Raw genomic sequence first — 11218 nt, 5'->3', positions numbered from 1 at the left:
GTACTCTACTCTCTCTCTCTCTCTCTCTCTCTCTCTCTCTCTCTCTCTCTCTCTCTCTCTCTCTCTCTCTCTCTCTCAAACACACACTTTTACTAAGGATAAATTTGGGACGTTTTGATAATCAAAATATTACCATCTGCTTCCTGAAACAGTCACGTAAGAAGTCGAACTTTGTCTGGACGCGAAACAATCAAACTCACCAGTCTGCCACCCAGAACAATACTTCCGTACCTGGAAGTAACCGGGTTTCTGCTCTGGTGAGTTTACGGTCCAAGATTGTCGTTGCCGTTGCCGTTGCAGTTGCAGTTGCCGTTGGTACAGCCGAAGAGCCGAGCCACACCGCGCCGGACTTCCTGCAGACGAAGCCCGTAGATCAAAGGGTTGATTGCGGAGTTCAAGATGATGAAGACAAACATTTTCGAGAGCGACACGCGATCTTGGGTAAGCATGGCCATCTTGACAGAAAATGGCAGCCACCCCACCAAGAACACGATAGTGATGATGATGATAGTAATGGCGGATTTCCTGTTGATGCTAGGCTGGGCGCCCACCGCGGCTTCTTGATCAGCGATGGCGTTGACGTGCTTCCACAGACACCAGAAGATACTCAGGTTGAAATAGACGACTGCTGCCATCGGGATGAAAACGAAGACCAAGATGAACACCACGTAGCTCAGCGGCAGCCCTCCGCCTATGGACAGGCACCCTTCCACCGCGCGACCTTCGCAAATCCACCCGAAGTGTGGCAGCATCGCCAGCAGCACTGACCACGCCCAGACTATCATGATCACGACCTTGCACTTGTCGTTGGTGACGTTGTTGACGTAGGTCATCCCGTGGACGATGAACCAGTAGCGCTCCGCCGTCAGGGCCATCAGGCTGTAGGCCGAGGACAGTCCGGAAAGTAAAATCAACGTGAAGCGGACTCGCGACATGGCCACGGATGCGGAGGTCTCAGTGTACGCGTAGTACAACACCGAGCTACCGGTACACAGGAAGTCTATCCCGGCCAGGACGTCGCTTGCAGCCAGGTTGGCCATGAGGATGTACGCCGGCGTGTGGAGATGTTCGTATTTGATGATGGCTACAAGCGGGAGACTGTTTGTCACCACTGACCAGACGCCTAGACATAGGGTAGCGTACATGGGCTCTATACGGTGGGGAAACCTTTGAGCTACCGTATCATTCTGCAACTGTTTCGAGACGTTGGATGTGGTGTTTTCTACCTCTTCAGTACTGATCAGGAATACCGTTTGCGTGTTACAGTTCCCAAGTGAACCATTCCGTAGGGTTGAGTTGGACAAGCCGGTATCGTTGATGGAAAAGTCCGTATCGTTGATGGAAAAGTCCGTATCGTTGATGGAAAAGTCCGTACCATTTGTAAAGTTGACTCCGGATTCAGAAACCGTTGTTATTCCAGCGTAGCAAATCGTAGAGATGAAAACAAGCAACGTCAGCGAAATGTACAATTCTTTGTAAGCCATCATTCACGAATGCAGAAAATACGATGTGTAAATTGAGAGAGGGTAAGAGAGGGAGATCCCTCTCAAATGACAGGGACCAATATGCCACCAGTTGCTATAAAATGGTATTTTTGCGGTAGCTAATTATCTCTCTGTTAGCTTAATCAGCTATTTTACGTGGTTTGACGTCTGAGCTCGTAAACACATTAGTGTAACAGGTGGAATGGAGATCATTAAGTGACGTATGAATCCTATGCTAGAAATCCACACATAACGCTAACACGTGTTCCACAATCTCTGTCTAGGGCTGTGCACATATGTTCATATACCTCCAACTAGAGAAAATAATTCCAATTCTCAGAATTACCAAAGCCCTGGATTTTTTTATTACTGGGGAAACTAGAGTCTAGACGAACAAAAATTTGGGATTTTTATCACTATGGAAACCAGTCATCACAGCCACCAACACTATAGTAACGAACGGTTCTCAGTTGGACAATAAATGGTAGGTCTTAGCACATGTGCAACTGGATTAAGATGCTCCTAATTCTCCTAAATGCTGGTAAGAGGTACCAGTATTAGCTATCAAGCTTCTATGGGCTTGACCAGTAGAAATGCTGCTAGAAGCGTGACGTAATCAGGCTACAGGTAATGCTATATTACTTAAAAGGTAGAATAGTCTCATAGTATGTTTGATATATAGCATTCAGTAGGTGTTATGCGTTGTACCTAGTACAATTGTCGTGCGATGAAGTTCTATTGCACCAAAAGAACGTAAAGAAATTCAAAACGGTTTACACTTCATCAAATTTGTTCAACTGCCTACGGAAAACCATTCTTTTTCAAAGCATTATGATCCTTTTTTTACGTTATCGTTTATATTGCCCATTTTCTTATTATTTTTATTGTTACTTGCTGTTGTTGTGTTCTTATCATTTACCGTTGTATGTACCTTGCTTTGTCAGTGGTAGGGCTAGGATTAGCAACCTATAAGACTTGCCCACCACTGTGTTCTGTAAATTTCTATGTTGCTCATTAAAAAAAAAAACAAATTCAGAGTGGAGAACCGGCCATCATACTGGACATCACGCTAGATCTGAGATCAAACTAAAACTGCCCACACCTACACGTCAGTGTGTTTCACTGAAGCAAATAACTAATTCGCTGGGAATGTTACACACGTCACTATCGTTAACACATATTAGCACACAGCAGAATAAATAGGCCGTGTTTATGTGAAGTCACCCAAGGCGCTTTACATGTGGTTTACCCCGAAGCCGGTTTCAAGTGGCTCCATCTGAACGCTCCAAATCACATTGAAAGCGCCTAGATCCCAAGCCACTTCTAGAGGTGGTTTCGAATCGGTTTTCCCGCATCGCGATTTGCGTCTGAACGCAATGTGATTTCAATGTGACTTCACTTGGTCATGGATTACGGAGAGATATTTCAGAATCTGTACTTATATGCAATACCAAATTTTACTTGTCAGCAACTTAAGGAGCAGTGATGGTCAAATAATGTGTCCGTTCTAGGACGAGCTTCACGGCCTCTGGCGGGACCACGTCGGCATTCGGCCCAGATACGTTGGGGGGCACCAACAAGCAGGTCGTTGACCCCTGACAATAATAACACGCTACCTTGCGTGTTTTCATCAAACAACAATGAATGTAGTTTCGGAGAATCGTGATCGGGCACGTTTTAAAAGGAATGTATGGCACGTGGACCAGATGTGAGGAATGTGAGTTACCCGAATCGCGGTTTGGATGACTTCACATAAACACGGCCATATATTCCTATTTTCTTCGAAGGGAATCCAGCTGTTATGTTTTTTTCTTGTAAAATGCATGTTATTTCGCTTGTCGACGTTTCTTGTTTGGTTGCTTGCTTGTTGGTGCTAACAGAACTTTGAATAATCCTCTGGCATAGTTTTAGACAAAGTGACAGCTTTAGACAACTGCCTTTTATCATGTAGATTTTAATTACTTCTTTCTCGTATGCAAAGAGTAAAAGAAAGAAGAATAAGACATTGCTATCATTTGCTACATATATATATATGCATGTTTTAGATGTGCACATGTGCAAGACTCGATAGATCTTCGATCCTGAAAACATAAGGGTTAGTTGGTAGTGATTCACTTTTTGTATTCTTGATTTTCTTTTACATTTTAGCCAAAGTTCTTGATTTTATGGGGGTAGATAGTTGTGTTGTTTTTTTCATGTCTGGAAGAAATGGTGAAGATCTCGTGACCACCGGTGTGACCTGTTCTATACAACTTCACAAACCCTTGTCTGAGGGCCTGCAAATGGGGGGGGGGGTAGTGATTACGAATTATGCAAAATTTTCGCCGCCTATTACGAATTACGGTAAAGTCTCAGAGCTGATTACGACTTTACGATTTGCGGCTAATGTCCAATTACGAATTACGTGGATTTTTGCGGAGGCTGCCTACGAATTACGAAGTCTAAAACGGCCTGATTGCGCCTTACGAAAAAGGGCTTGCAGGCCCTCTTGTCTTGCTAGGGATGACCCAGTGCAGTGACCCAGACAGAAAACATTAGAAAAATCCATTGCCCGAGGGCTGCTTGCAGATAACAATTGCTTCTTCTATTCTTGTACCCAAGTTATTTAACTTAAGTGCATTTGGCCCGTGTAGGGCGTGAACATGCAATAAAGTTTATTGTCATTGATAATACTTCTGGTATACAGAGAAGATAGCGTCGGGTCGGGTGGCGTAGTGGTAGATCATTCGACTGTGAACCGGGAGACCCGGGTTCGATTCTCTCAGTCTCAGTATCCAGGACGCGGCAAATCGTTCACAGTGTTTTGACAATTCAGCAGTCAGTGAGATTGGTCTTTATCATATAGAACAAATGTTTCAACGAAGGCCAGTACTTAGTAATAAGAATACTAGTGCCGAAAAAAAATGAATGGCTTACCAATGGTCAGGACATATCCTTACAAACATGATACTAGTAAATGACAATGAACAGCCCCTGCCCCCCCCCCCCCCAAAAAAAGTGAGTGTTCCCGGGATATCGCTAGTAGTCTTGCTAGTGGTTTTTCCAGTTTTCTGAACTGGATTCATAGTCAAACCTATACCAGGATGAGTAGCATGTTCAGAATCGTATCCCAATCAGCTGGTTTAGGTAGGACGAGCTCTTTATATTTTATTTTATTTCATTTATATTTGATTTTGGATTGGAGACTTCTTATGCACGCTAGCTTAGACTACTCATGATAACCTCCTTGTACGTAGAAAACGTCCATATACACTAACTTATATTTGATCAGTCGCACCTATACTATAGAATGAAGCTATAGCAAAGGATAAACCTTAACTTCACAAAATCTGACCCTCTCTAACCAAGGAGCTTTCATCACATGTGATGAAAGCTCCTTGCTCTAACCAAGAAATAGTGTCTCAGGGGGTTACGAGTTTCAAAATCTTTCGGGAAAAATACTTGTACCATACCCCTATACTGTGGTCATGTTTTGGGGACTTGCGCCGTGAAAGTTGCCCTTCTGTACCTGACCCCTATGCTGTGAAAAAAACCCTAGTGAGAACCCTGAATAGGATTTCATAATGGTGGCTATATAATGTCAGGTGAGTCTCGTAATGATTACCTTTGGCATTGTTGCTTAAGGTAAAGATTATCGGGCTTAATTGGCATCTAGAGCTAATACTAGTATTTGTGTAGACAGTTTTTGACGTACCAAGCAGACTGGAACTTAATAATTGCTTTTGGTAAATCTTACTGCATAAGCGTATCGAAATCAGGTGTTACCTAATAAGCTGCCAATACATTTCCTCGTATAATTAACGATCAGAAATGCAAGGAATAGAGTCTAAAACTTGATGTTTCCCAATCCCAGAATCCCTCAGGGGCGCCAGAGTTGTGGTGACGGGCTGCAGTACCGGCGTGGGGGAACAGGTGGCGTATCAGTATGCCAAACATGGCGCCAAAGTACTCATCACGGCCAGACGGGAAGACCGACTCAAAGAGGTAAGACACAGTCGCTAGGTTTTCTAACATATGGTCAATTTATTTCCAGTTATAGCTAAAATGAAGGACCTGGGAGCCCAGGAGGCCATCTATGTAGCAGGGCACATTATTTCTGGTCCACCCTGTATTTGTCCAGGTTGTAGCTAAGATGAAGGACCCGGGAGCCCAGGAGGCCATCTATGTAGCAGGATACATTATTTCTGGTCCACCCTGTATTTGTCCAGGTTGTAGCTAAGATGAAGGACCTGGGAGCCCAGGAGGCCATCTATGTAGCAGGAGACATGGCCAAAGCAGAAGACTGTGAGAGAACCATCGAGACAGCCAGTAATACGCTGGGTATGTAAAATACGACTCTTCAATTTTCTTCCGGTTAGGCTGGCTCTTTCATGTGCTTTTCTTGAACACAGGCTCTCCATTTAACGTCATATCCAATGGTTAACCCTAGTCAAAACTCTTTTTTGACCTGTGAAATTAAAAAAAAATCCGTGTAAATTTCCTTCCCCAATGGCGCAACATCGAGAAATGCCAGGGGGTTGAACCAAGAACACTTGATTCTGGGCAAACCCTCAACAGTACACAATCATTCATTTATTCGTTTGTTATCTCAGGTGGCCTAGACTACATCATACTGAACCACTGGGGGTCTTCCCACCAGAGAGGGAAGTTCCCCAAACTGTGGGACGCCGACCCGGACATGGACTACCTGACTGACTACACCAACATCAACTACCTCAGCCACGTCCGGCTGGCGTCACTCGCCCTGCCCATGCTGAAGAAGAGCCAGGGAAACATCACTGTCGTCACCGGGCTGCTGGGTAAGAAGTACATGTAGTGTCTACCAGACTAACTACGCTGGCTATATATAGGAGAATATTTGCCGGGGGAGTTTGGCCGCCTTGGGGTTTGACTATGCCGCGCAGTTAAAACTACCTCCCGGCGGCCGGACTCCCTTGGCCAATTTGATTCTCTTTTTTTTTTGCCGAATTCTACGATCCGTATTCCCGTAGAAAGGCCTGGTGGAAGCTAGGTAAGAAGCCTCCGTATCCAGAACCGTTTCTGCTTGGATGTTCTTTTTTTTTAACGACGACAATATCAGAGTTATCAACCAAGAATTGAGGTGTTCAAAAACCCGTATTTCCCAAGAACTATCGTAGACTGGAACTCGTTGCCACCAAGCACATTTTGGTCATCGTTACTAGAAAGCTTTGAATACTCAGTGGCTTTATTCGGTGGTTATAGCAACTGACAAGGCTTTATCACACCATATTCACCTCGTGGCGGGTCATTTACCCTGAATTATTCCCTATCTAAAACAGAATCCTTTTGTTTTGCATGTTCCTTTAGGTAAAGTTCCCAACCCAACCTTCACGTTCTACACCGGAGCGAAGTTCGCCCTGGATGGGTTCTTCAGCTCTCTGCGGTGTGAGATGAAGCCGCACAACGTGTCCATCACTCTGGCCGTGCTGGGGTCTGTGGACACGGACGGACTCAGAGGAAGCATACAGGTAGGTGTTTCAGATCTATCTTCTACAGTCATTTGGGTGTAGTAGAATCAAAAGTGGGCCTAGTATGTTCCCTTGTGGTACACCAGACAATGTGAGATCGTTACTGAGAATGGTTGGAAGGGAGCATACAGGTACCAGGCAAGATGTCTCAGCTCTACTTTTTACAGTCATTTTGGTGTAGCGGAATCAAAAGTGGGCCTAATATGTCCCCTTGTGGTACACTATATACTTTTTACTTAGAGTTTCCAACCATGAATAGTCATGTTACCTTCATAACTTCCTACAAGAGCTGCTATTTTCTAGAAATCAATACAGTTGAGCTTATATTGAAGGTAACGAAGGAATCAAACATATTGAACGTATAAGTAGGGATTAAACTAGGTCATCCATCATTTTACGGATTATTCCATGGAAGCATTAATTAGATGGGACAGCGAAGCACGTCATGTACTCCCCGCTACGGCGCTCAAGTTTCCAATTCACTCTCATGCATGATAGTCGAATGTATTGGTCATTATCTCAACGAATGGTCAATATTTCAACGATTGAACTGCTAATTGTAATTGTGGTTGACAGATCGGTTTCGGCCTTGTTTAGACGACCAAACTTCCGATCTCACTAATTACCTCCGCTAAATATGACCAATTCCGCTTGCTTTGCACAATTTTGCGCTGTGATAACAACTTTTGATGCGTACAATAATTGTTCATCATATGTCTGGCAAGATGTTCAACAACATACCTACATACGTTGAAGACATGCCTAATGACCATTTGGTACAAAAGGACGTTTAGAGGCATCGTATAATCATGTACAGCCAATAGACATTTTATAGTGTACTTTAATAACAAGTTTTGATATGTATTCTTCTGGTTGTCGCACTGACAGGATCTTGGAGCGGCAGCTCGAGAGTATTTTATGAAGACCGTGGCACAGCCCGAAGATACTGCCAAAGTCATTGTCGAGGGCGCCACCTTGCGGAAGAGGGAAATATATCACCCATCCTACACCAGAGCTACATGCATCTTACGTGCTATCGCCCCGTCTATGGTAGAAAAATAAGAAGAAGAAATAGCAATCTCCAAGTAGATGTTTGAGAGACTAGATGGTTACGTTTCCTAGTGGCCCCTTTTTTGTATCAAAACGCCTCATCGGAACAGCATTATAACTTGTCCGTTTAAATAGCAATGGGGAGGAGAAAGGATATATAATTCGGTGCATGGTAACTGGTACTGCTATATCTACACTGCAGCTTCTGTTCGTTAGCATTTTTTTCTGTTCGTTAGCATTTTTCTGTTCGTTAGCATTTTTCTGTTCGTTAGCATTTTTTCTGTTTGTTAGCATTTTTTCTACATGTTCGTTAGCATTTTTTCTGTTCGTTAGCATTTTTCTGTTCGTTAGCACTTTTTCTGTTCGTTAACATTTTTTCTGTTCGTTAGCATTTTTCTGTTCGTTAGCATTTTTCTTCGTTAGCATTTTTTGTTCGTTAGCATTTTTCTGTTAGCTAGCATTTGTTCGTTACCATTTTCTGTTCGTTAGCAGTTTAGCTGTTTAGCTGTTGCTGTTCCCATACGTTGTACTTTGCACATTTCTTGGTAAATTCACATAAGTGTTTTTACGAAGTATGATTGAATGATGCAGAATTAGTACATTGAAGCCATATTTTGTACCTCGCACACTTGATGTGCAATGAAAGTCATTTCACATAATGTTTCCTACGAATTATAATTTAATAGTTACATAGAATTTGTGCATCAAAACCATACCGTACATCGAACAATTGATATACAAAATAAATTTAAAGGTCATTATATAAAATGTACATTGCTTGAATGCGAGTATACACAAATTTGACAAAATACCGATGCTTGCGCCTTTTCCAGACGCCCTACTGCGTTCGTCTGTGTCTTCAGTGTATTTTCTACAGGCAAGTCTCATCGTTTCTCTCTGATGAACATTGTTCTGGCTCTTCCTTCCCTAGGAGGTCCAGGGCCGAACAGTCATAGTTTGCCGTCGTCACAGCGGGCTGCTCTTCTGAAATATGCGAGATTCTTTGTAGCTCTGTAGCGTCACCTTGAATGTGCGTGTCAATTCCTGCTTCCCCTCGCACACCCTGTACATTTCCCGGCACAAACACCCGATAGATACTGTTCAGTTTCTTCCCGAGTGTCTTCTTCAAGGCTGGAGTGCGGAGAAGTGTTGCGATTGGGTTGATGGCAGAGTTTAGACACACTACCGCGACTACAACATTCATACGGGGGCACGTATCTCTGTAGACGTTACAAACGGGGATGATCATTATTGCTAACAGCCAGAAGCTTAACGCTACTGCAACATGCAGCATTACTGTTTTCGCGTTCTCTGCACTTTTTTCAAACTTCCTCCGTGTATCCTGGTCAACATTGTTTTGACTAGCATCTTTACGCAACTTTACGTACATGACGATGTTTGTAAACAGCATCACAGTACAGAGAATAAGTATCACGGACGTAAACATGATGAAATACGCTATGGGGTAATATTTGACGCACTTTGCTGTGATCAGAGTTTGCATGTCGAGACAATTCCACCCCATACTGGGAGCGAAGGCAAGAAAAGGGAAAACAACCCACGACATGCTCAGGGCAAAATACGACATGCGTTTGATGTTACCAGCATGGGCGCGGAAGAACATGGGATGGCTGACCGCCAGCCAACTGTTGACAGACAAAATGGATAGAGCGGGAGGCAGAAAGCATCTGAGTAAATGATACTGAATCGACAAAAGTCATCATAAAGCTGTACTTAGCACTGTGAAGCGCACGGCCCTCTGTGCGATACAGGAGCGCAATCCCGCTCAGAAGGTCCGACATGGCCAGATTTGCTAAGAAGAAGCAGATCGGTTTGGAGCGCTCTTGTGTTCCCATGATTGCCAACAGGACTGTGAGGTTACTGACGATGGTGAAGATTCCTGTCAGCCAAAAGACGATGTCGATCCCAGGTGCCATGCCGATGAAATTGTTCACGGCGCAGGCTTGGTGAGCTTGTTCGTACGACGCAGTCTGGTTCTTCAGGTACCACCTGTAGCACGGAATCAAGCCGTCAAACTCGGGAACCGATGACCTGTTGTTGCCCAACAGTTCGCCAAAGCTACTGTTCACCGCCATCTTTGAGCTTGTTCTTCTCTACAGCACTGTGTTTGTGGTGAGGAACTCTCTTATGCGAGTAGCGTTCAGAAGAAGACAATTTTGACGCTGAAGAGAGTAACCAAAACGCCAGATAGAGAGAAGGGTCTCCCGTGTGCGGAGGACTATCCTATTATATCTGACGCACGGCCCAGCAGGGCTTATTACTGTGATCTGAATGCGTGGCTACTGCCCTTCGCTCGAGAAGAGGATTTTGAAAGATGTAACAAGAGTTCCACGATCTCATACCTTCGCCAAATAATGTTAACCCTTGCGGGTGATGAATTATACAATTTTAATCATTGATTTTGTAAATAAGAGCCTCATTTGCATGGATTATATCAGTTGATCATATTCTCCACCCAATGACAGTCTTCTATTAACAAAAAGTCTATTATAGCACTTCCACATAAATTATGCAAATTAGGTCATGATTTGAATAACTTATGTTTATTGATGTTCACCTTCACTTAACTTCCAAATGTGGCAAGTATAAATTCGGGGTGCAGCAGTTACAACTATGGAATTATAAACATTTTCCATTAATTATGCAAATTAGGTCCTCATTTACATAATCTATATCCTGAGATGTTTTTCTCGTTCTCAAGTAGATGCCACAAGTGTTTCATAGTTCTATTATCGAACAAAGCAGATTTATAGAATTTCCTCATTAATTATGCAAATTAGCTCCTGATTTGCATAATTACCATCTGATTATGTCAAGCATCACTTCAACTACCTACATACCAAAAATCACGACAATACGTCAACCGGTTCTTGAGTTATCGTCCTTCAAATTTTTTTCAACAAATGCTCCTGCAGTTCCAGAACAAGGCGCTAGGGGACCCAAACTCATGTCACTTCTTCCCTACCCCAAGAGCTATCTACCAACCAAACTTTGTGACCCTAGCATGTCCAGAACATGAAATATCAAAACCGGACGTTCAGCTGCAGTACCTAGGAAAGCCTCCAGGGGGCCCAAAATCTAATCATTTCTAGGTCTCATGAAGACCTACCCACCTACCAAGTTTCATTCCAATCCATCCACTGCTTCTCGAGTTATCTTGCTAAACCACACACA

At 43.5% G+C, this 11218-nt stretch overlaps 2 protein-coding genes across 2 annotated transcripts; one reads left to right on the top strand and one right to left on the bottom strand.

The window, feature by feature from the left end:
• Window positions 1-263: 263 nt before the first annotated feature.
• On the bottom strand, window positions 264-1484 carry LOC109468412 (melanocortin receptor 4-like). The gene has a single exon (XM_019766663.1). The coding sequence runs from the start codon at window positions 1482-1484 to the stop codon at window positions 264-266; it is 1221 nt and encodes a 406-aa protein (XP_019622222.1).
• A 3005-nt stretch (window positions 1485-4489) lies between these two features.
• On the top strand, window positions 4490-8336 carry LOC109468621 (hydroxysteroid 11-beta-dehydrogenase 1-like protein). Its single transcript, XM_019766935.1, has 6 exons — window positions 4490-4610; window positions 5338-5468; window positions 5693-5804; window positions 6077-6283; window positions 6813-6973; window positions 7862-8336. Exons 1-6 carry the CDS (start codon window positions 4568-4570, stop codon window positions 8033-8035), a joined length of 828 nt encoding a protein of 275 aa, XP_019622494.1. The 5' UTR covers window positions 4490-4567; the 3' UTR covers window positions 8036-8336.
• The last annotated feature ends 2882 nt before the right edge of the window (window positions 8337-11218 follow it).

This window comes from Branchiostoma belcheri, unplaced genomic scaffold, assembly GCF_001625305.1.
Source record: "Branchiostoma belcheri isolate BF01 breed outbred unplaced genomic scaffold, Haploidv18h27 scaffold2, whole genome shotgun sequence".
In the NCBI taxonomy this organism is placed as follows: domain Eukaryota; kingdom Metazoa; phylum Chordata; class Leptocardii; order Amphioxiformes; family Branchiostomatidae; genus Branchiostoma; species Branchiostoma belcheri.
The sequence above is the reverse complement of the archived record's forward strand: the minus strand, read 5'-3'. Positions and strand labels throughout refer to the sequence as shown.